Consider the following 26,390-nt stretch of genomic DNA (forward strand, 5'->3'; position numbering starts at 1 on the left):
CTTCTTCCCAAAAGGGGAGGTTTTATCATTGCCACCACTGCATCTTATATCTAGGAGTGGGAGGAGCGAGGCAAGCAAGGCTCTATTTTATATATTTTAGGCTAAGATCTGTGAGGTGACAATCACCCTGCGCCATTTATGTTGCATAAACATCTAAGAAAGGTTATTTGTCCATCACTGACCTCTTTCTAATATAAAATGAGAAGGTCACAGTCTTTACGCTGCTTTGAGATAATCCAATCGGTATTTTTCTTTTTGGGTGACAGCAAAGAGTCATAATGACTGAAGGGAAACTGAAAAATCATTCCTAGGATCCCCACATTTCTCAAACATCAGTGCAAAGATCTGACATTCTTGCAAATGTTCTAGGTCGAGGATTCCTGTTTGCTTGGAAGGTCCTCGCAATCACCAGTGTTTAGTTTAGGGTGTATCAGATGCATCTCACATCAGCAGCCAAATTGATACTTTTCTCTCATTAGGCAACTGAATCAACAGACTGCCTCATCCTTCTTACTACATGAGTTGTCTTTTCAGAAGGAGGGGCAGGAAAGAAGGTTATGCCCATGTAGCAAAACAGAATAAATATCATGTTTATTTCCCATGAAAAAGATGAAATGACTTATACTGACTGATACTAAAGAACTGCAGAATGGGGAACAAATAAAATACCCCAGAACTGTAGTGTCAGAAAGAAAATGGTTATATGCAATAGCTAAGAAAAAAAATCAGAAATCCCACCAGATAATTCTGACTTCTTCTCACACACAGACTCTTACACAAAATCTCAAGAAATTGTCTCATGTCCAGCATAGGCAATTTCCAGCATGTAAAGTGTTCCTAGGATGATGTAGTATAAAACTGCATAAGGTGCAATGATGTATTATATGAACTGTGCACGCTAGGCAAATCAAACACAAGAATTGCACATGGGGAATCAGAAACTTTGAATGTGCATCTTCCAAGAACTAAAGTAAGTGAACAATGCTTAGATGGCATCCTAACCAGCAGCAAGAGTGAAAGCTTCAGGACATGGATGAGTTGTTTGTTGACTGCATGTCTAATGGTCTGCATGACATATGTGATCCCATCCAGTTCAGTGGTTCCAAATACAATCTAGGTGTTGATGCCACCCTACTTTCTATCTCCATCTCGCATTCTCTCTCTGAAGAGCCACATTCATACATATAACTTCTTTCTTAGTATCTACCCCTGAGTATCTTACAACTTTTTCACACTTATGCTCAAAATGAAGCTCATGATATTTCTCCCTAATGGAGTTCAGGACATGCAACCTCAAAACATGCTGCTTTGGTATATTGATTATTTTGAGCTGAAGGCACTTGAGAAACACCAAACGTAGGAAGAGGCTTTCTCTGAATTCCCCTTATCTGCCTAAAGACAGATTCTCCAATAGGAACTCATGTTCATAAATCCCCTCCCTGGGAATCTTATCAACCAGGGAAGATTGATTTGTCACAGGTGGACTTATTATCACAGGAGAGAAGACTAGGGGACACCACATCCAGACAAACTTTGTCACAATCTCTCATCTCTTCCATCTCTTCTTCTAAGGGACCATTCATCTTTCCTAAAAATAATTAATTCTCCTCTAAGAGGCCTACATCCTTTCCCCTTCCCTTGTTAAGGTGGTATATAAACTCTCAAATCTCACTACCTTTTTGAGTATTCACTTTTTTTTCCTGGGTTGCCTCCATGCACAAAGTAAATGTTTATGCATCTGTATACATTTTCTCCTGTTAATCTTTCTGTTGCCAGTTTATTTCATAGACCCGGCTACTGAATGTAGGAGGGGAGAGGGAATCCCCCAATATGCTTCTTTTCAGGTTTCCAAGTCTCAGTAACTCGCACCCACAAACCACCCAATTGCTCAAGGCCAAAACCCGGGAGCTGTCTTAATTCCCTACTTTACCTCTCCACTAAAATCCAGTTCCTTACCTCCAGAATACATCCTGAGTCTCGTACTTTCTCATCATCTGCAACGTCTCCCCTCTAATAAAGCCATATTGCCTCTCATCAGAATTCTGATAAGAACTATTTCAACAGTTCCCTCAAATGTATGAGATTTTGGTCTCTTTTGTATTCAAAGCACCTTAGTCTTTAGTCAAAGCACTTTGTCTTTAGCTCACCTTGTCCTGTATTATATTTATGATGCAATGCCTTATTCTTCTGTACCAATTCCTGTCTCCCCTTAAATGGTGCATTCCTTGAAAGCTTTGACTATATTTATCTTTATAACCCTTTCACTTTCTGGGGCAGTGCCTTGGATCTAATAAGTGCTCACTAAATTTACTGTTGGACCTATAGTATCAACCATCTAATATCCTTCTGAATAATTTGGAATGTGAAAAAAATCTAGCCTACTAGTTGATACCCAAGATATACATTTAGGTAAATTAGTAGTAACAGTGCCATGCTGAGCCATATTGGAACCTGAAGCAAAAGGAAAAGTAAATCAGTAATACTGATCCTTTCTTTATTAAACATTTTGATATTTTGTTCACCATGGATTCTTCTCATTAATTTTGGTTTTTTAAAAATATTGAATTAAAATATTTATCTTTATTTTTGTCACTTCACCTAGTCTCAGCCCTGCCTTTATAAAACAATAATGTGATTTGAGCATCTAATAACAACCTAGATTTCATATTCACCTAGCCCTCACACCATCCTAATAGATACCTGTATTATTATCTCCATTTTGCAGACAAGCGAACGTAAGCACAGAGACATTAAGTGATTTGGCCAAGGTCACCGACTAGAAAGTGGTAGAAATGGAACAGAAAAGTCATTAGTAGAAATAAGTAAAGTGGAAGGGAAATATTATATGATATCACTTATATGTGGAATCTAAAAATAATACAAAGGAATCTATATACGAAAAAGGAACAGACTCACAGACATAGAAAACAAACTATGATTACCAAAGGGGAAAGAGAGGGGAGAGGGAGTTTGGGATTAACAGATATAAACTATTATACATAAAATAGATAAGTAAAAAGGATTTACTGTATAGCACAGGGAATTATATTCACTATCTTGTAATAACCTATAATGGAAAAATAATCAGAAAAAAGTATATATAACTGAATCACTTTCTGTACACCTGAAACTAACACAATATTCTAAGTCAATTATACTTCAATTTTAAAAAAGACACTTCATTAAGCAAAAAAAAAAGACAAAGTTGAAAGTTGAATAATTTTTATTGACTTAACCCAACTTGGGTAGAGCAGGCCAATTCTAAAAATGCTGATTTTTAAGAACCTTGATTTTTATTAATTGAAAGCCATTCATTAATTCACTCAACAAATATTCAACTGCCATTGAGGTAGTATTAGTTGGACATGTTAGTGTCCAATTTGATTCTCCTCTTAAAAAATGATTCTCCCTTTTTTCACCACTTGAGAGTGATTTTTTCAGACAAAAGTTGGGAGTCATTGTCATTCTGACTGACTATGTCTCAATTAACAGTTAGTTCAAGCAGGCTGCAGTAATTATTTATCATGAGCAGCAAACATTTAAACCCATCCTCTGTTCACCTGCCGTGATGATCATAAGAGCATGTGTGAAAAACACAGATTCCTGTGCCTTATTTCAACCTACTAAGTGAGAATCTCTGTCTTCCCAACAATGTTTAAAGAGCTGGGCTTGGGGTCCTATAGACTGGGTTGAAACCCAGCTCACCCATTGATTAGCTATGGAGCTCTTGGCAAAGAACTTAGTCTTTATTTATTTGTTTAGCTTCAATATCTTCATAAGTTAAGTGGGAATAAAAACACCTACCACGGGGCTTCCCTGGTGGCGCAGTGGTTGAGAATCCGCCTGCCAATGCAGGGGACACGGGTTCGAGCCCAGGTCTGGGAGGATCCCACATGCCGCGGAGCAACTGGGCCCGTGTGCCACAACTACTGAGCCTACGCGTCTGGAGCCTATGCATTGCAACAAGAGAGGCCGCGACAGTGAGAGGCCCGCGCACCGCGATGAAGAGTGGCCCCCGCTCGCCGCAACTAGAGAAAGCCCTCGCACAGAAACGAAGACCCAACACACCCAAAAATAAATAAACCAATAAATAAATATAAAAAAAACGAAAACAAAAACACCTACCACTCAAGATTTTGGTGAGGATTAAATTAGAATGAAGATCTATTTATAATGGCACTTATAATAACAGCTTACAAATATTGAGTACTCACAAAGTGTAAAGCACTGTGCAAATGCTGTACCTACATTATCTTATTAATTTATTTTAAGCACTTATTAGAGTAGTCACTACATAGTAAGTCCTCAACTGATAAGAGCTATGGCTTGAGTAGACACTCAGAACCCTTACAGTAGGTGGGGAGCCAGTCACAAAGACAAGATTTAAGTCCAGAGTCTGAGAATAATGGATAACCTGGAAGAAGTCATCTAGCCTGGTGGTCCCCAAAGCCAGTCCACAACATCAGGATCATCTGGGTGGGCTCATTAAAACACACTGCATCACCCTGGTCCTCAAACCTCTAACTCAGTACCTCTTGGAGGATCTGGAAGTCACTACTATTTAAAAAGTGCAAGTGATTTTGAATCAAAGCCAAGATTTAAAACAACTGATTAACTTGAGCTTCAGTTTTCTTAAGATTCATGAGGTTAGGGAGTAAGTCATATTTTTCCCCTTCCCTTTTTTTCTAATGCCTAGGTCAGTGCTGCCATATAGAAGACACTCACAAATATTTTTGATTAGATGAACATAAATGGGTCTAGTAAATCCTGCTCTGTCTACTTCATAGGGGCTTTATGAGAATTGTTTGTAAAGCTTCATTTGATCGTGCATCTGAAAAATAGAAGATGTTATACAAAACTATAACTCTATAGATTTAGTCATTAATTTATGTTAGTGTGCTTTTTCTCACTCTTTAATCATAAATCACTTGGTTTTGAGATATCCACCATTAATTATATCGAGTTTCTAAAAATGAATTATAGCAAGATTGCAGATCAAATAATTTTTACTTAAATAATTTTTTATTCAGAATTAAAATGCTATAGAATGACCCAAAAGTTTACATGCATTTATACATGTTAGTTTCCATATTCAAGTTCAACTCTGTCAGCTATTCACATCCTCATTCATTAATATTAGTTTTAGACCTGTCTTATACCACATCTGGTATCTATACCTACCACCAATTTAGTACAGTCTGTTTCAGGCAACCCTTACTACATTCTGCCACAACAGCTGAACCTTGATTTAAAACACCCAGAAGTGCTATTCTAGTTCCTTCCAGTTGCCTATCACTAAGCTATTTTGAAATGCAGACATCCTTTGGGAGAGTCTTGAAGGTCTCCAAGCTCAGGTTTATAAGGGAGGAAAATGAAGAGAATTAAACGCAATTTCTTCAGGAGGAGGAAAAGGAATGCATTTCCCAGGTAAAGGACCCGGATAGGAAACTCTCTTGAGATTCAGAAAGGAAATTACACGGTGATATTGGGACTCAATGTACCCACAGTTTATATTCAAGTCAGACTTGAATTCTTCATTTTCCCCGTGTGTTTCACGTATAGTGGCAAGTCATCTTCAACACAGAATGGAAGGACGAGGTGAACGTCTGACCATCTTGAAATGTTTGCTTTCAGAATTCTACAGAGCTAACAGACCATCCTGGAACAAGACTTGCATAGTTTAGCCCCTCTCACTGCCAACCTATTTCACTGAAAGTTCGTTTCAGTGCTGCCTCACTAGTGGGAATAAAATAAGCTTCAACAGAAAAAAGAAAAAAAAAAAAAGGTAGAAAAAGATGATTAAATCCATTACTAGCTCAGAACGCTATTCTGGGATGTGTGGGGACTTATATTCATGGACACAAAGATGAACATTTCAAATCTGGAACCAGCACAAACCCCAAGGAGGCAAGAAAAAGGGGAGCAGGAGCTTTCTCCTACCTTCCGTGGTTCCAGTCTCCATAGTGCCTTTCACTTGGCTGAAGCACCATAGTGTGTCCTGGGTAAACGCCCCAATTCCTGCAAGGTACACAGGGAGACACTTTGGGTTAGGTAAGGGCTCCCAGTTGTCCTTAAAAGGCCAATAAGGAAAGAAACACAGAGTGTAATCTATGCACTTCTAAAAGGAGACTTGCACACCAGGTATCATCTTGGGGAGAGGAGACCCTAGTGGGTCCTGGGAGGATGCCCGGTCTGCAAGTATGGCGTCCTGCTGCAAATCCCTGCTCTGGCTCCTCCATCCGACCATGCCAGGACCAGTCTGAGCTGGAGAAATCGGAGTTGTCCCTTCTCGGCCCCTGGCAGCATCCTGGAGCAGTGACAGCAGGCCTGCAGGGTGTGACTGCCCCTTTTCATGGGAACACTAAGGCTCGCCATTGTTTTCCCTCTGTGATGGTGGCGGGAGAAAGAGGCAGTTTGTCAGAGGGGAGAGAGGAAAAGAAAGGCAACTTATTTTTTTTTTTTAAACTGGTTGCACAGCTTGCATGGCTGAATGGCCAGTAAGGGGTCAGATACTCAGAGAACTTCCATCTCTCTTGTTCCCTTCTTGACTGCTTGCCAGAGTCGGAGCTGACTGGAGAGTAGAGGAAAGCAAAAAAACATTGGCGACGGGGAGTGGGCGGGCTGGCTAACGCAGGGCTGGGGAGTCAGTTCTGACAAACGTGGCCTGTTTTGTTCCACGGAGATTTCTGTTTCAAATTTGAATTGGACCTTTGGTAGGGTTACATTTTCTGGCTTACTATGACTTCCAGTTTCCAAACATATATGCATCCAATACTAATGCATATACTAATATATATATATATATATTACATACACATTTATTAATATACATATATTCAAGTCAAAATGGCACTTTTCAGAACGTTTTTGGATAGCAGTGGTGACAGTTTACTTCTCAACAGCATATGGATGTTGCCTTCAATTCTACTAGATTTTACAATTAAGGGGAACATTGCATCGTCAAATTTTTGGAAAGACTATCGATTTAAGAATGATTATATTAGCAGGAAAAAAAATCAAATATCAAAACCAAACTGACCTTTTGAAAACACACACACAACTAAGCAGCCACCCTCACCGTCCACGACAGATTTTTCCTGAACTCCTACATGGAAACACGCATTCGCTCAAGCCGCTTGAGAGCAGAATTCTTCCCCATCTGCTTTTCTCACCGTTGCTGATGGTGCGTTGGATGGAAGCAGCACAGGGTCATCATTCGGAGCCTACACTTTGCAGTCAGATGGGGTTTGTATTTAGTTTTGCTCCGACCTGACGCAAGTTCCCAAACATAATGAGTCTGTGTTTTCCCTTTTTAAAAGTGGCAATAATAATTATAGTACCCATCGCTCAGAGTTGTAGATTTTGAAGGCACTCAGCATAAACAACTTAATAAAGAATATTATTATTGGCAAGGGGTCTAAAATGTTCAATAGTTAAAAAAATTAAAAAGGAGGAAGAACGTTAGCTGAGCAAATTTCAGCTAGTTGCTGTGAAGTAGGCACTGCGCTAAATACTTTAAATGAATTATCCCATTCTCACACAAATCTGTGAGGAGGATACCATGAGAACCCCATTTTACAGGTGAAGAAACTGAGAGCTAGGAAGTTTTCATAACTCATCTGAGGTGATACCTAGGACGTGGCAGAGCTGGGATTTCCACCCAGGCTGTCTGAGTTCCATATTCCCACTCTGCCAAAGTCAGCCTGCCCATGAAATCCCAATATTCCCAGTGTGCCAAGGTCAGCCTGCCCATCTAATAGTTAGAGCCCGTAGGCCCAGAGAGGTTGCACAGCTTGAACTAGAGTCTTGTTTGGAAGGCTGAGCTGGAATACAGTTTCAGATGTCAATTATTAAAGTACTTGTGTCTCCTCTAAGACTATACAGGGCTACAAGTTCCCAATAAAATTAGGAGGGAAGAAGAAAGGCATTTGGCAGCATTTATTAGTGCACAGAAAGGCCACACGCACGGTCCTATTGCTGATCCTTTCTGGTACTTCTAGCTCTGGCCTTGGATTTCAGCATTAGGCATTCTTTGATAAGTTCTTACTCTTCCTTGTGAGTCGTCACTGGCCCTCTCTAAACTGCCAATTCTGCTGTTGAATCTGCGACTGCATCCGTCTCTTAGGGAATACCAGCTACAGATGAAGTACTTCCTGATTTTTGTCGTAGTGCATTTCCTATGTCACTAGTTTTGATTCTAGGTGTAGACTCTGTACCTATTGTCACAAAACATGTGCCTAAAAATAAGCAGACATATACCACTCTGAAACACACACACACACACACACAGACACACACACACAGAGGCAGATTTAAATATGGGCCTTTTCATTTGCAGCAACATGGATGGACCTAGAGATGATCATACTAAGCAAAGTAAGTCAGAAATAGAAAGACAAATACCATATGATAGCACTTCTATATGGAATCTAAACTATGACACAAATGAGCTTATCTACGAAACAGAAACAGACTCACAGACATAGAGAACAGACTTGTGGTTGCCAGGGGTATTGGGGGAGGGAAGGACTGGGAGTTTGGGATTAGCAGATGCAAACTGGTATATATAGAATGGATAAACAACAAGGTCCTACTGTATAGCACAGGGAACTGTATTCAATATCCTGTGATAAACCATAATGGAAAAGAATATGAAAAAGAGTATATATATATAACTGAATCTGCTGTACAGCAGAAATTAACACATTATAAATCAACTATACTTCAATAAAATTTTTTAAAAATATGGGTCTTTGTATAGGTATTCATATTGCTTCAGGAAATTTTAGCTTTAGAGGGAAGGTTGCTTATTGTAAATCCACTTGTTTCACACTTGAAAAGACCAAGTCATAGAGAATTACTGATTTGCTGAGAGTTACAGAGCAAGGGATCATGCGACCAATTCAATGTCAGTGACATTTCCAACCATCACCCATAGATATGGTTGCCTAGGCCCGTGAGCTCAGTTGATTAGTATGAGAGGTCAAGGTAGCCAATGTTATTGACAGTTTTCTCATCCAGGGCAGTCTTTGGACCCAGTTTCCGTCTTCTACCAAGATCATTGCCAGATGATGGCATTAGTGATGTAAAGAGAGTTTGGATCATGCCATCTCTATCCTAGAAGAGCTAGACAGCAGCTGAAAACACAAATGCCTTGATCAGTTAGGATGAGAAAGGCTGGCTAGCTGTAAGATACTCAGTAGAGTTGATATATGACCTGAGTCAGTGATCACCTCAGAAATGGTGGGGATGGTGGGGCCTGGAGGACCCAGGCCATGTATAAAGGGGGCAACAGCTACTCAGCTCCAGCTGAAAGCTGCCATGGAGGATTTCAGTCCAGTGTTATTAAATTGGCTGGGTTTTTGTTTGTTTTTCAGAAGAAGCCAGAAATCTGGATCATTACATGAAAACCTAAAATTTTTAAATGTCAATCAATTCAAATTTGAACACCATGTGTGTGGCTGACCCAACATAGGGCAAACACACCACATCTGCACACTGAATATGTATGATATCTGTATCACCAATTTGCAAACCTCTGGCAAGAATATTTGAGCTGAATGACACCTTTGATAACACCTAGTCCAATTCTTTCCATTTGATAGATTAGGAAGCAACGCCCCAAGAAGGGAGACAACTCACAACACAGTAAAGTTACTTTTGTTGCAGACCTATGACTCTACGATGACAATTTTATTTCTGATACCAGATTTTCTTTTACCACCGGCCTACCTCTCATGGTCATGGGTTGGTAATATACCTGTCTGGATTTAATGAATGTTCTTCAGGGAAGTGTATCTAATTGCTAAAGAGGATGACTGAGAGAATGAAGTTGACAAAGGTGAGAAAGGAAAATGCATTTCTCTTAAATTGCATACCTTGACCATTACCCTAAACCTTGGTACCAAATGACACACCAGTTGCCATGGTAACATTGTCAATAAGCAACATTCTCTACTAGATCCAACAGCTAAACATCCCAGAAGATGCTCATTCCCCTCTCCTCACAACTATGGCTCAGGAAGGTCCTGAGTCCCACTTACTGGAAGGCCAGGCAGTCAGCCCACTGATGGCACACACCTGTCTTCTTTCTAGGATCATGTAATAGCCGATTTCTGAATTTGAACAGCGCTTGGAGCCATTTGGTCGAATCGCCTCATTTAAAAGCAGAGGACTGGGGTCCAGAGGGGGCACAGCCACGCAGTGAGTTAACAGCAGAGTTGGAGCCAGATCCCACAGCTCCGACGCCCAGCACTGGCTCTTCTTCTTGCACTGCCCCAGCAGGGCCCTTCAGAGTCGAGGCCAGCATTTGTGCTGCCTCTTCTGTGCCAACTCGGCTGGGGAATACAATGAACAGAGGGTGTGACATGCAGCAAATAAAGCTCCTTATTGATTGGGAGGCCACTGTAAAGAGTTGTTTTCACGGGCTTGGCATGAGCAGCCTGCTTCTTTCTGCAGAGAGAGAGACAGAGACAGAGACAAGAGAGGGAGATGATCCTTGCCCAGAGAAATTTTCCCTGAGAAGAATCTATTTTGAAATTGGATCTGAGACAGGCTGTAGATATGTGGTCAACTACATAGAAAGAGCCTACAATTGTGCAATTCTCTCTGAGTGTGTTGTCATGAGGAGACCATGATGACTTAAGAAAAGCTCGCAGTGTGAATGGATATCTGGCTAACACACCAGCCACAACTTGGTGTAAAAATCTTTCTAACCAGGATGCCTGATCTCAAAGAGTAGAGACTCTGCTGCTTCAGAGACAGTTAAAAATAAAGAAAGAGGGGCTTCCCTGGTGGTGCAGTGGTTAAGAATCCGCCTGCCAATGCAGGGGACACGGGTTCGAGCCCTGGTCTGGGAAGATCCCACATGCCGTGGAGCAACTAAGCCCGTGCGTCACAACTGCTGAGCCTGCGCTCTGGAGCCCGCGAGCCACAACTGCTGAGCCCACGTGCCACAACTACTGAAGCACGTGCGCCTGGAGCCCATGCTCCGCAACAAGAGAGGCCACTGCAATCGGAAGCCCACGCACCGCAACGAAGAGTAGCCCCCGCTCGCCGCAATTGGAGAAAGCCCGCGTGCAGTAACGAAGACCCAACACAGTCAAAAATAAATAGTAAATAAATTTTTTTAAATGTGTTTAAAAAAATTTTTTTAAATAAAGTAAAAAAAGAATGTGTATATGTATATAACTGAGTCACTTTGCTGTACAGCAGAAATTAACCCAACATTGTAAATCATCTACACTTCAATAAAAAAATAAGGGGACTCCAAACTTAAACTAATAGAAGAGAGGCTTTTATTTTTCACTTGATACCTCAACACCTTATGTATGGCTCCATTTCAGCAACTGCTGCTGTGTTTAGTAAAGATAGGTCACTTCTATATCCCTAAATTGCCAGTGAGCTCATAAAGACCAGGAACGTGGAAACAGGAACAGTGAAGGTAAATACATCAGGTTTTAAATCAAATTTTCCTTTGCATCAGATTGAATAAACCATTAGTGATATCACACTGAAACCATCATTGGATTGATATTGCTGGGTTTAATTCACTGCATGATTTCAATTGACAATCAAGCAAATTGTTAATTGGCTAAACTGACTGTCAAAACAGTCCATCTGATGGGAGAAAGGGCAAGGGCGTGGAAGAGAGAGGCTATATTGACTGATTATTAAGAAAGCAGAATCCAGAGGGACTCAAGGTGATTGGATGAGTGAGGAAGGGAAGAGGGGAAGAAATCTTGGGCTATTGGTGAGACAGTGGAGCAACTCATTTTTTATTGTTCTTTTGATCCTACATCCTAAGAATTTACTTGCTGAACAAAGGAAAAATGTCTTTATACTCTCAAAGAAGTAATAATGCTGCAATGTGCCTGACTGGAAATCTCACTCCATTTTACTAATCAAAGGAAATGGAGGTGCCTAACATCCTTAAGAAGATGGATGTAAATATCTGTGTGTTAGATATTGAGAAAATGAGAGGACAGTGATTCTTCCCCAGTGTACCCTAGCATGTCATTTGGGAATAGGATTAAAAAGTAGCATAGATCAAAGCATTTTTTGCTCAACTTCTCCCTATACACGATAATTATTTTGTAATCGTTTTCTAATATTTATCATAAGACCTTAATAGATGGTTATTGTAGTCCTTTCTACACTCTCTTTTAAAAAATCTTTTGGAGGTATACTTGACTTTTAATCAATTGGACATATTTAGAATACACAATTTGATAAGTTTTGACATGTTATATACCATCATTTTCAAACATCACTCCAATCAATACAATAAACACAGCCAACACCCCCAGAATATTTCTTCTGCATCTTTGTAATCATTCTTTCCAGCTCTTGCTTCCCACATCTCCCTCAACCCCCAATCTCAGGTACCTCTGATCGGCTCACTGTTACTATTCATTCCTTTGTATTTTCTATAATTTTATATAAATGCTACCCTATGATATGTACTATTTTTTTCTGACTTCCTTCACTCAGCATAATTATTTTGAGATTAATCTACATCTTTGTGTGTGTTAATAGTTCATTCCTTTTTATTGCTGACTAGCATTCCCTTATATGGATGTGCTATAATTTGTTGATCCATTAGCTGAGTTTGGGTTGTTTCCAATTTTTGTCATTATAAATAAAGCTGCTAGAAACATTCATGTACAAGTATTTGCATATGCTTTTATTTCTCTTGGGTAAATACCTAGGAATGGAATAGTTGAGTATTATCATTAAGTATATTTTTTAAATTGTAAGAAATGCCAATCTAAAGTGATTTTTTTCTAAAATGATTGTTATCACCAACACGTCTGAGAGGTCCAGTTCTTCCACATCCTCACCAGCCCACTGTATAGGCAGATGTTTTATTGTTAGCCAGTCTACTAGGAATATAGCAGTATACTGTGTTTTAAATGTGAACTTTCCTAAGTAAGTATCTTTTCTGGTGCTTTGTTGCTATCTGTATGTCTTATTTTTCTTGCCTTGTTCCATTGGCTAAAACCTCCTGTAAAAATTTTAACAAAAGCAGTGCAATTAGATATGCTTGTCTTGTTCCTAAACTTAAGGGGGAAGTCTTTCAGCTTTTCACCGTTAAGTGTATTAATTGGTGATTTTTCATAGATGGGTTTATCTGTTTACCAGGTTAAGGAAGTTCCATTCTATTTCTAGTTTGCTGAGAGTTTTTATCAGGAATACTTGTTAAATTTTGTGAAATATTTTTTTCTGCATCTATTGAGGTGATCACATTTTTTCTTTTAATATTTTATTTATCCAGTCAATTACGCTAATTAAATTTTTAATGTTAAAGTAATCTTGCATTTGGTCATGGTGTATTATCTTTCTGTATACTGTTAGATTTTAATTGCTAAAATTTTGTTTATAATTTTTGCATTTACATTCATGAGAGAAATTAGTATCAGGGACTGCTGACCTTACAGAATAAGTTAGGAATTATTCACCCCTCTTCAATTTTCTGAAAGAGTTTGTGTGTAATTGGTACTATTTCTTCCTTAAATTTGTGGAAGAATTCATCAGTAAGCCATCTGGCCTGGAAGGAGAGAGAGAGGGAGGGAGGGAGGGAGGGAGGAAGGAAGGAAGGAAGGAGGGAAGAAGGAAAGGGAAGGAAGGAAGAAGAAAGAAGGAAAAGAAATCCACTAGGCTATGTGTGCATTCCACACCCCTTCGCCCTCAGGCACTATCAGAATTTTTTGCCTGCTTATGTTTCTATCCAATGAAAACATTCATTTGCCTTAAGAAGTTCCTGGATTCCCACCATGGCATCCCATTATCCCTGTGGCCTGAAATGTGTTTATCCTCCATACCACTCCCTCAGACTATGTTTTCTGCAAAAGGCAGTGTTAACCAGAGAAACCCATTGTTCTAAGCCATGAGTTACTATTTTATCATTTATAACTAATAGCATTATAAGAGATTCTTTAAAAAGTTCTTACAGGATTCCTGAGAGTAGAAATTTAAGTCACCATAGAAGACCATTTCTAGGCACAATGAATATTTTTTTTCTCATCATATCACATCATTCAGGTGACCAGGATCTTTACTCACATAAAACTAACTTTGAAATGACATACAAAATCAAAACAATTTTACGGTATAGTTCTGGCTTCTAACAAGATTATTGTTTCCATATCAAACCCCAGCTCCTGCAGCAGACTCTATCTCCTCAAATAGTTATTCTCTCTTTCATATTATCTCTTTACTTCGTACTTATGGTAAATGATGTGTCAGAAACTCCTGGTTGCCTATGCAATATCCATCCCTTCCTTATATCTTACTAACAGATTCTTGATTTTGTTCACTGCTACACATTGTCCTGTTTGAAAAACAAACAAACATACAAGCACGCTTGGAATCATAGACTCCCTTGCAGCTAGGGACAGCCATGTGACTCATATCTGCCTCTCCTAGGTGTATCTGGAAGCATTTTTTGTCTCATGATACAGATGCCAACTTTCCCCCATTTACCATTACTCCCTTTTGTCCTTTCTGCAATAGTATGTGATGACAGGAACTATTGTAGCCTTCTGGTATTCCAAAGAAAAAGGACCACAAAGACCTTGACCCTGATATATTTAAGCCACCGAACCAACACAACAATGGCCTGCCTCTGGCTTTTCAGGGCAGAAAAAAAATCCAGCTTAATTTGTCGAAGCCACTCTTTATTCAGTTACAGCTGAATCCAATGCCCCATACACAAATGGAGAAAGAGGATGTTATCTCTGCATAATTACATAGTCATTTGTATTTCTTCCACAAAAAAAATAGTCATTTTTAGATTTTAAGAGGTACGTCGGTTTAGAACAATACATTTTACTCATCTTCCAGCTGACTACGTTCAACCTTTAGCCAAAATGTCAAGTATCAAAGCACAAATAGCACTATATTATAATTCTTTATTTACATCTCTGTTTATAGACTCTGAATTCTTTAAGGGCAAGACCTATGTCTTATTTATCCTTTCACCTTTAGAACCTAAAACTTCTCTCGGCACCTATTAAAAGGTCAGGAAGTGAGTGTTTAATTGAATTAGACTAGAAGGAGAAGAAGCTCTTTAATCCCATGGTGGAAGCTTTTGCCACAGGATAAAAACTAGCGCTCGGATACATGATATGATGGGCAAGCAGAAGGGAGCCAGGATATAGGGCCAGCTCTTTGTCATTAAACCAGTGTCTCACTCCCTATAATACAGAGAACACTGTGTGGTTTTACAAGGACAAAAGTGCCTTCTAGCATCCTGAAAAAAAAAAAAAAAAACTGGCAAAAAAGAAGCCCTGATAGATGCTTTAGCAAATAGTCCTCTATTTTCAGCATTTTCTGCCTGTAATTACTTTTCACCAAAGACAGCAATCATATTAAAAAATAGCTCTCCTACTTACTGCACTTAAAATGGATGGTGAATTATAAAGCACAAGTGGCAAGAAGCCAAACAATGACCTGCTTATTTAATTTTGTTTTCTCCTATATGGATTATTCACTCATCAATTGCCTTGGAACTGAGAGGTATGGTTTTTCTCTGGCCCATGGGGTCTGAGACCACCAGGAACCAGCACCAACTCAAATTCAGTTTCTTCTCAGGCCTGTCCATGAAGGTTAGACAAGTTACTAAGGCATGAAACACCCAACTCCTAAGTCATTCCCAACTGAAGTTGCCTAAGTGTGAGGTTACACTTCTGCCTGAAGGCTTGAGAGATCATCTTTGGGATGGGTATTGTTGTGATAGAAAGGACAGATAAGATGCAACTCAGTGGGAATGGGCAATTTTGACATTGTAAATTATTTTGTAATTTTATATATTGGAAGCCATTCTCTTCAAATCCACAGGCCTATAATCCTGAGAAAGGTCACTCAGTGTGGAAACTGGAGTATTTTGAATAAAACAGGAAAGGCAGGGTTGAAAAGACCATTTGTCCTGCAAGTTGGGGGAATGGATTTACAATGAGGATTTTTAAATGAAGGTTGAATTTGCAAACATTCATTTGAACAGGCATGCCTAGACCACTTGATAAATAATACATTTGTATTGTGCTTATGAAATGTGCAAATGGAGTCCAATTTGCAAATAAATGCCTTGAAGAATATTTTAAAACTTCAGAGGTTACCTAATCCTAGGAGTCTCTGTATTCATATTTGTGAGGTTTTTGTCTTACTTTGTGACAGCTGCTGTAAATTCAATTAAACTGTATGGCAAATTAAGTTTTGGTGGTGGTTGTTTTCTTTCTTGCTGAAGGAAGAAAATGATCAAGACGTTAGCAAGATGGGAAGCAACCAGCACGTTTGCAAACAGGGAAATCAAACAATGTCACATCAAAATAAGAAGGAAGGAAATCCAGCCAGCTAAGCAGGTACAGCCGGATTTGTTATCCTTGTCCTTCACCCCCTTTGACCACATGCTTTCCTTGCTATGGAAAAAAGTAGAAGCAATTAGAATCCACAAAGTTAGAAGCTAAAAAATGCTCTGACAGCAAACGGAAACAGAATGCAAAAACTCAGAATCTGCAAGCATGAAAAATACTGCAAGGGATGGTCATTATTCATTTATTTATTTTTTTTTAATGTATATTGCACTGTCTGATCAAGCCTAGAGCTTTCTTTTTTATTTTTTAATTAATTAATTTATTTATTTATGGCTGTGTTGGGTCTTCATTTCTGTGCGAGGGCTTTCTCCAGTTGCGGCAAGTGGGGGCCACTCTTCATCGCGGTGCGCGGGCCTCTCACTGTCGCAGCCTCTCTTGTTGTGGAGCCCAGGCTCCAGACGCGCAGGCTCAGTAATTGTGGCTCACGGGCCCAGTTGCTCTGCGGCATGTGGGATCTTCCCAGACCAGGGCTCGAACCCATGTCCCCTGCATTGGCAGGCAGACTCTCAACCACTGCGCCACCAGGGAAGCCCAAGGGATGGTCATTTAAAATGTGTTCCAGCATCATAGAGCAGCCCCTGACAGCCACCCAGAGCATAGTAAGTAATCACGCCCAACATTGGCTTCTTGTAAACTGAAGGTACAAATTGTGGCCGATGTATATATCCACAGACATAACACCTAGTAGGAACATGCATACGGAAACGCATGAACAAGATGGTGAATTCCCCTTACAAATTAGATGTGTTCTCCAGCCCTCGAGCTTACTATCTGTTGAGGTTTTATTGTATGCTGGGCACCAAGAGAAGCAGGACTCAAAGAGTCCTCCCAACAGCCCCATAGGTTAAGTGATTATAAGCAAAGAAATTAAAGCACAGAGAGGTTAAGGGGCTTGTCCAAGATCATATGGCTAAGAGTGGCAAAGCTGAATCAAAAGTCAGGCCTCCCTGCTCATCACATCTCCATCAGGTGCCTCTGTTGTAAAAGGCAGATGGAACTTCTGCAACCTAAATTCTATCTGACATGTATGAGGGAAGCTTCCTGGTTAACAGGAACCTCAAGGTACCTTTGGTAAATGGAGCATCCATTAGTAATGGTCAGTTAGTAAATTCAGACGTTTCTTAAAATTCTACACACATGCCAAGTACAATAGGTGACAGTCAAGAGTCGCATGAAAGAGGAAATGTTGTGGTTTGCTTTTGATGATCTGAATTTTCTCCCTCTCATGCTTCTTTTAGGTCACACAATTCTCCCACACGGGAAGACCTCTTTGGCTGGAGCCCAAGATGTTGGACTGAGTTTCTCCTGAAACAATCAGGTGCGGGGAGAGCCCCCAAATGACTAGACACATGTGGCTCACCTGCCGAACTAACCCCACTGAACTAGACTCTGGACCATCATCATTAGGGAGAGGAGTTGCCCAGGGAACTGCAGCTCTGTGGGGCATAAGCTACTCAGCCTCTTGTAGTTGTGTGCAAAAAAAGATGTGTGATTAATAAGCAATAGGAAGGACAATTACGAAGGCGGGAGAGATGAAGTGAGCTGAATGTCATTGGAATTGGGCCACTTCCCCAAGCTTTAGGGCTGGTGGGATGCTGTTTCTTATTACATCTAATAAACTGCTCAACAAATATTTACTGAAGGGCAACTATGTCCAAGTTTGTGGGGATATGGAAAATAAGGCTGCTGTTCTCATGAAACATATTCTAGGAGATGGGAAGATAGACAAACAATGAAATAAATAGACACATGATTTATTAAGTAGTGATACATTCTATGAAGCACCAAGAAGCTGGTTAAGGGGCATATAAAGCTACAGGGGACACTAGTTTTTATAAGAAGGTCAGATAAATCCCCTCTGACAAAGTGGCATTTGAACATAGACCAAAATACATAAGTGAGCCAGGCAGCTAGGAGAGGTCATTCCAGGGAGAGGGAACAGCCTTTGCAAAATCCCTAGAGTTAGTAAGTGCTCTGTGTTCAGGGAACCCTAAGGAAACTAGTGTGGCCACAGAAGGAGAGGGAGGAGAGCAGAAGGTAACAGGGACAGAGAGGATACGTTGACGGGCAGATCGTGTAGGGCTTAACACTTAGGACACCGCAAGGACTTTTACCTTATACTCTAAATGACATGAGAAGTCACTGGAGAACCTGACTGCTATACAGAAAGAAACAAGAGTAAAAGCAAATAAAAAAAGAAGAAGGTTAGGAGGTTAGGAGGCTGATGCAATAACCAAGTAAGAAATAGACCAGAGTGGGAGCAGTGTAGGTAGTCAGGAGTGTTGGATGCTGGCTATGCAAGAAAGACAGTTATGAAGGGTGATGCCAAGATGCACGTGGCCTAAGTGACTGGGAAGATGGAATCGCCATGAACTGAGACGGGAGGGAGCAGGCTGGGAGATGTTGTGTATGTTATGCTCAGATGCCCATTAGATATTAAGTAGACATTATGTAGCATCACCTTCCTTCGCTATGACTCCTTACTCTGTGCCAAAGCTATCTTATTTAATAGGATGTGTAAATTGGATTGACATCCATCTTCTCCCCTGGAGTGTAGTCCCCTGAGAGCAGTGACTATGTCTAACTCTCTCCACTGTATACCTAGCACCCAGCACAGCACCTGACTTGTAGTTAGCACTCGGTAACTAGTGAACAGGTGAATGAATACAAATGTGAAGGGGTGATTCCTCCCAAGGATTCCCTGTGGTAGGAACTGGGGCAACTGCATCTCTGCTTCCTCAGCCTGCCTGCACCAGGTCAGAGAACCGAACTGCACCAGTGGAATGACCCGCATAGAGGCCACTGGAGCCAACATCTTCTCTTTCCCTTTGGTTCAGGTCATACCTTTGCTTTAATTCAAGGGTATCAAACGCTGACATTATTTTATTATTACAAAATTTAGGAGAATTCAAAGAAAATATATTTATCCCTTATATGTGGAATCTTTAAAAAAAATGATACAAATGAACTTATTTGCAAAACAGAAATAGACTCACAGACATAGGAAACAAACTTATGGTGACCAAAGGGGGAAGGGGCAGGGGGCGGAGGGATAAATTATGAGTTTAGGATTAACTGATACACACTACTATATAGAAAATAGACAACCAACAAGGACCTACTGTATAGCACAAGGAACTATATTAAATATCTTGTAATAACCTATAACAGAAAAGAATCTAAAAAAGAACATATAACTGAATCACTTTGCTAAAACTAATATAACATTGTAAATCAACTATATTTCAATAAAAATTTTTTAAAATATATGTATTTACACAATAAATATTGTAGATTTATTTTCTTGATCTTAAATGGCTCTATGGCTGCCTAATTTTAAGTTTCCCATCCACGTTAACTGGAAAATTTATTCTAGGATTCCTCTGTGGTCTCACCCAACCCACCAGAACACCCTACTCACACAGTTTGTACCTCCAACATCACACTCTGAAACTCTCATCCTCATGTTAGTTTTACCTTCAGTCAGAGCATGTTGTAGCCTACACTTGAGCACCAGGAAGACCCTATGACACACTCCTGAAGGCACAAGCTGATCTTCGTGCTTAAAATTCCACCACTAAGAGGCATTTCTCTGCATTGACTTTTCCTTTCATGAACCCTTCAATAAGATGGGTCAAGAAATGAAGTCGTTATTTTCTATTAATATTTTATCAGAGTAGAATGATTTCTATGTGACTCGCTGCACCTGGCCGGGGATGGGTCCCATAAGAGCATTTAAGACAGAAATTTGGAGAGATCTTACCATTTCTGCAATTGGCAGCTCGGTCAACATAAGATTCAGGTATTAGGCGGCAAAGAGTGTGAGTGCTGGTGTTTTAAAAAGCCTCCATCCTGCTATACAGAGGCAAAGGCATAGGAGTAAAGCCATATCTGTGATAGACACATTGGCCAACCATTGTCAAACTTTATCTGAGAAAAAAATGTTTCTATAGTCAAATAAGTTAGGGACATTCTGCTTATCATTTTCCTGTCTTGGATATTTACAATGTGCATTAGCAGGTTAGATGATGGGAGAAGTCTTAGGTTTTAGAAATCTGTTTAACCTTCTTTCATATAGCATTTCTACAAACATACTTAAATTTGTTGCTCAACGTTTTTAGAAATAGCATTTTCAGTTTATAAAAGAAAGAGCTCATTTGCTTTACCTGGAAGTTGATTGTAAGAAAGGAGGCTGGGGCTTCCCTGGTGGCGCAGTGGTTGAGAATCTGCCTGCCAATGCAGGGGACACGGGTTCGAGCCCCGGTCTGGGAAGATCCCATATGCCGCGGAGCGACTAGGCCCGTGAGCCACAACTACTGAGCCTGCGCGTCTGGAGCCTGTGCTCCACAACAAGAGAGGCCGCGATAATGAGAGGCCCGCGCACCGCGATGAAGAGTGGCCCCCACTTGCCGCAACTAGAGAAAGCCCTCGCACAGAAACGAAGACCCAACATACCCATAAATAATAAATAAATAAATTAAAAAAAAAAAAAAAAAAGAAAGGAGGCTGCCTAATATACTGAAGAGCACAGTCTTTGACTGCGTTGAGAGACCCTGGTTTGAATCTTCCACTAATCTATTTACTGGCTTTGTGGCCTCAGTGAGTTACATAACCTCTCTGTGCCTTTGTAAATTGAAAATCTAATATGTTTTTACTTCTAAGCATTTTCTTTCTTTTTTATTTATTTTTCAAAATTTTATTAGAGTATAGTTGATTTACAATGTTGTATTAGTTTCAGGTGTACAGCATAGTGATTCAGTTATACATATACATGTATTCATTCTTTTTCAGATTCTTTTCCCATATGGGTTATTACAGACTATCTAAGCATATTATTTCTCGTGCATGTAAAATATCTTGATGCAGAATAAAGAGTAGCCATGCTTTTATAATCTGGGCTTATTTTTGCCCTCTCCAGAACTCTAGTTCCACCTCTGTTCAGCACCCCTGGTTTAGAGTAGCCAGGACCAGTGGCTAAGAGCAAGGGTTTTGGATTAAAATTCAGTTCAAATCCTGACTCTGCTATTTACTAGCTGTGTGGTATTGGGTAGGTTACTCGACCTCTCTGGGCCTCAGTTTCTTTATTTGTGAAATAGAGCTGCTGGAAGGATCAAAATAGTAAAGTATATTTTACACTATTTATAGAGCGTCCAGCCAAGGGCCTAGCTCAGAGTAAATGGCACAGTAAATAGCTGTTACAAGGGATCTGGTTGTTATTTCCTGTCTCCACACTTTTCACTTCTGGCTTGACTATGATCTCTCCTTAACCCCATCACCGAGAGCGTTCAATCCTGGTAGCTGACACTCCTGACAATGGGGCCTTCCAAATCGCACCCCATCCCCCTTCCCATAATGTTGCTTCCTCCCTGGGGCAACTGGTGCTTATAATTTACTTCTGGATCCCTGGCCCAGCTGCAGGGAAGGAGAACAGACAATGATTTCTCTTCCCACAGCCTCCCACGCATTAGTTTTCTCTGCATGTCTGACGTTTGACTTCTAACTCCCCTCGGGCTGTGATTACTCAGACAAAGTGAAGTGGACAGATGGAACAATTATTTGGAAAGCTCAGCCAATGGAAAACAAAACAAAAAGACAAGCAAAGAAAACCCTACACTCAGCCTTGCAGTTGAGGGGAAAGAGTTTATTGGTTTAAATTATTCTTACTGTCTGCTGGCATCGATTGCATTTTCCAGGTAATTGCTCAGCGCTCCCATTAGTTTGCCCACGCAGAGAAACAATACCTTCTTAGATATTGGCACTACAGGTAGCCTTCTGCAGCAGGAAGAGATGTGTTTGGGCAAATCTGGTCTATACAGAAAATTTTTGTTAGCTGACTCCAATTAGTTCATTGACTTTCATGATAAACACAAGAGGTGTTGTAGGAGTGGGGAAAAAAGGGTCTCTGGATATGATAAGAAAAAACACTTTAAAATAAAGTATACTTTTACAGTCATGTATGTGAAAATTTTCTGAGAAAACCCTAATTAATGTTTTACAGGTATTGAGCCAAACAGCCTAGGTTCAATTCCTGGCTCTGCTGTACTCTCGTGGTGCATGTGACTTAGTATAAATTACTTAGTTTCTGAGTCTCAGTTTTCTGGTCTCCCCCGTGGAGATAATGAGAGCGCTCACTCACAGAGTGATGAGGACATCAAAGGGTAATGTATATAGAGGTTATCATACTATGGGAAGTAAGACAGAGAAAGACAAATATGATATGAAATCACTTATACGTGGAATCTAAAAAAATGATACAAATGAACTTATTTACAAACAGAAATAGACTCACAGACATAGAAAACAAACTTATGGTTACCAAAGGCAAAAGGGCAGAGGGGGGGAAGGATTAATGCGGAATTTGGGATTAACATATACACACTACTATATATAAAATAAACAAGGACCTACTGTATAGCACAGGGAACTGTAGTCAATATCTTGTAATGACCTATAATTCAAAAGAATCTGAAAAAGAATATATATATATTATATATATAAAATATATAATACACATTATATATATAAAATATATATTATATATATATATAAAACAACTGAATCACTTTGCTGTACACCTGAAACATTGTAAACCAACTACATTTCAATCTTAAAAAAAAGAGCCTTGTGCCTGCCACGTAGTAAATTCCCAATAAATGGTGATTTATTATGTTATAATAAATGAATATTATTAATGAAATATTAACAAATAGACATGTTTCTGGTTATAAAAGCTAAAGCTAGAAAGCCTCGAACTCCAGATGATGGCAGCTGAGGGCCTCATGTTCTGGGGGTTTTGAGCTCTCATTTTTCTGGTTCAATCCACAGACGTCTTCAATTTCAAAATCTCTGCTGCACATTTCTGTTCACTGAGAGGTACCTCTATACCTCTAAATACCCATACAGCTACATACAGGAGACTATCACGTAGCATTTGGAGTTCATTATGCACAAATACAGTGAGAATCTGGTTCAATCCCAACACAACAGGGAGTGGAGGGCACTGGGGAGGCTACAAGCCCCAGTTGGATTTTTAAGGTGGAAATAGCTTTCTGGGCAGGAGAGCAGGGAGCCTGCTTTGCCCTTTCCTGGATGCCAACCTGCTTGAGTTCAGGGGGACATAATGTATAACCCAAGGTCATGCAAATTGTGCTTCAGATTTTCTGCTCTTCTAGAACAGAAATCAAAGGCAAACTTGGACGGCGCTGAGTCTAAAATTTTCTCGTCTGTGTAAGAGGGTCAGCCAAAGATGTCAACGACCTTTCCTGAACAGTAATAAAAAATATTAATAATAACTACCACATACTGAGTACTTAATATATCAGGCACCATTCTGGATGTTTTACAGGAATTGTCTTATGTAATTGTCTTATTTAATTCCTACACCCATCCTCCAAAAGGGGAATCATTATCAAACTGTCAGGGTTCTCCAGAGAAATAGAATCGATAGGATACATAGAGATATAGATAAGAGGAGATTTATTATAGGGAGAGGCTCACAGGGTTATGGAGGCCAAGAAGTCTCACAATTTGCTGTTTGCAAGGGGGAAACCCAGGAAAGCTGGTGCTGTAATTCACTCAGAAGGTCTGAGAATCAAGGGGCCAAGTGGGTAAGTATCAGTATGAATCTGAAAGCCCAAGGACCAGGGGTGTTGATGTCTGAGGGTAGGAGAAGATGGATGTCTCAGTTCAAGCAGAGAAAGCAACTTGGGCCTTCCTCTGCCTTTTCTTTCTACACAGGCCCTCAGCAGACTAGATGATGCCTACCACATTGGGAAGGGTGATCTTCCTTACTCAGTCCACTGGTTCAAATGCTACTCTCTTCCAGAACCACCCTGACAGACACACTAAGAAATAATGTTCACCAGCCCACCGGGCATTGCCCTTAGCCCAGTCAAGTTGACACATAAAATTAAGCATCATGTAAGCCTACTTTGTGGATGAGGAAACAGACACAGAGAGGTTAAGAGACTTGACCAGATCACACAACTAGTAGCTGATAGTCTTCTGATTCCTAAACCAGAAGGCCTAATGGACTGCTCTATTACCTTCTGCAAGAGTTCACTTCAATCTGGGAAAAAGCAGAAGCACCTGTTTTCCTGCAAAATACTCTGGTCTTGATGAGAGCCCCACACGACAGCTTGAAATCCAGGCTTGAATCCCAGGTCTGTCCTAAATAACAGTGACAAAGATAATTGATACTGATTCAACAGAGATAATAATAGCCACTATAATTTAGTGGACAAATACTATATGTCAGCTATGAATCTCTTGAAGCCCTTGAAAATTAACATAACAATCTCTCATAGAAACTGCAGCTCTTGTGTCCAACTCTGCATTTACCAGATGTGGGATTTTCAATAAGGCATTTAGTCTCTCTTTCTCTCTCTCCCCCTAATTTTCCTCACTTTAAAAATAAAATTTGCTGTGAAAAATAAAGATAATGTATGGTGAACGTTTACGCAGTACTCAGAAGGTGGCAGCCCCCAATTAGTATTAGCATTACTCTCATCCCTTTGCTACAAGATGAAGAAACCAGGTCTCATAGAAAAGTGGATGAACGGTCTGAGGCCACAAGGCTGACAGAGTCTGTACTCTGGGTCAGTTTCCCTCCAAAGCCTGACGGCTCTTTCTACCTAGACCAGTGACTCTCTTACCTGGTCACACACCAGAAACAACTGGGTAACTTGTGTACAATCCAGAGCCTTTGCCCCCATCCTTGGACTTGGCTGCCACAGAGCCAGGTTGGCAGCCACTGCTCCAGCTCATGCATCACCTCATTTGCCAGGACCCCTCTCCTCCCTCCCATGTGAGGGAACACATGTTATCAGTGACTGCAGAGAACCCTCCTATATTAGTCGGCTTGGGCTGCCATACCAAAATACCATAGACTGAGCAACTTAAGCAATAGAAATGTATACTTCAGAGTTCTGGAGGCTAGAAGTCCAAGATCAAGATGCCATCATGGTTGGATGCTGGTGAGAGCCCTTTCCTGGCTGGTAGACGGCTGCCTTCTCACTGTGTCCTCACATGGTGGGGAGAGTGTGCAAGCTCTCTGGTATCTCTTCTTAAAAGGGCACTAATGCCATCACAAGGGCATCACCTTTATGACCTTCTCTAAACTTAATTTCCTCCCAAAGGCCCCCATCTCCAAATACATCACACTGGGGGTTAAGGCTTCAACATATGACATTGGGTGGTGGGGGGCAGGTAAGGGACCATAATTCAGTCTATACCATCTTCCTGATTAGTTTAAGATGGTCTCCTTTTCTATGCTATTTCATCAGCAATAGTCTTTAAAAAAAATTAGAAGATACTGGCTGAGCACTTATTTGCTGGGCACGGTACCCGAAGGACTATTTATTCATTCATTCATTATTTATACTTGGTTTGCTTTCAGAAAAAAAAAAATGATGATGCCTTCTAGAAATTTAAGACTGTCACAGGAAACACTGACAAGGACACATCAATTGGCAGGCTACAGAAAACAGGGCCATTTTCCTGGTGGTTGTTTTCATTGCCCGAGTTGTTATCATTACTCACACAATTGTCGGTACCTGCCCCCGTAGTTCTAGCTTTCATTCCTCAGTCACTCTGCCTTCTCTGCCCTCCCAATTTTTGCTGCTGGGTACAGAGACTGAGTCGGCTCTGGCTTTCAGGTGCCTTAGCAGAAGCAAAAGGCAGCATTTTTGTCGTAAGTGATGAGCTGAAAAATTCACATCTCCATGTTCTTGCAATTAAAAAAATAATGATGATGATAGCAACTAATTTTCACTAATTACTTACTGTGTGCTAAGCATGATTTCATTTAGTCCTCATAGCAGCCCTAAGAAATAGGTACCATTATCCCCATTCTGAAGAAGTGGAAACTGAGGCTTAGAGAAGCTGGGTATGTTGTTCAAGGTCATCCAAAGCCAATAAATTGGGAAGCCATACAGCCATGCACCTTCCCACCTCGCCCTCTGCTCAGATTGTTTTCATATTCGGAAATGTTCTCTCCTATTGTATTCCTTTAACATC

At 40.3% G+C, this 26,390-nt stretch overlaps 1 protein-coding gene across 3 annotated transcripts in view; it reads right to left on the reverse strand.

Moving 5' to 3' along the window:
• The window catches only part of PPP2R2B (protein phosphatase 2 regulatory subunit Bbeta), a 685,183-nt gene that overhangs the window by 459,407 nt on the left and 199,386 nt on the right, over window positions 1-26,390 (reverse strand). Inside the window, exon 3 of one of the 3 annotated variants that reach the window (XM_061189801.1) lies at window positions 5,941-6,018. The exons of 1 other annotated variant lie outside the window; for it this stretch is intronic. In XM_061189801.1, the coding sequence (XP_061045784.1) occupies window positions 5,941-5,990 (50 nt within the window). In that variant the 5' untranslated portion in view covers window positions 5,991-6,018. Of the gene's footprint in view, window positions 1-5,940; window positions 6,019-26,390 lie in introns of those variants that run through there. One more of the 3 variants, XM_061189800.1, reaches the window with a different exon arrangement.

The sequence above is a fragment of the Eubalaena glacialis genome, chromosome 4, assembly GCF_028564815.1.
Source record: "Eubalaena glacialis isolate mEubGla1 chromosome 4, mEubGla1.1.hap2.+ XY, whole genome shotgun sequence".
NCBI lineage: Eukaryota > Metazoa > Chordata > Mammalia > Artiodactyla > Balaenidae > Eubalaena > Eubalaena glacialis.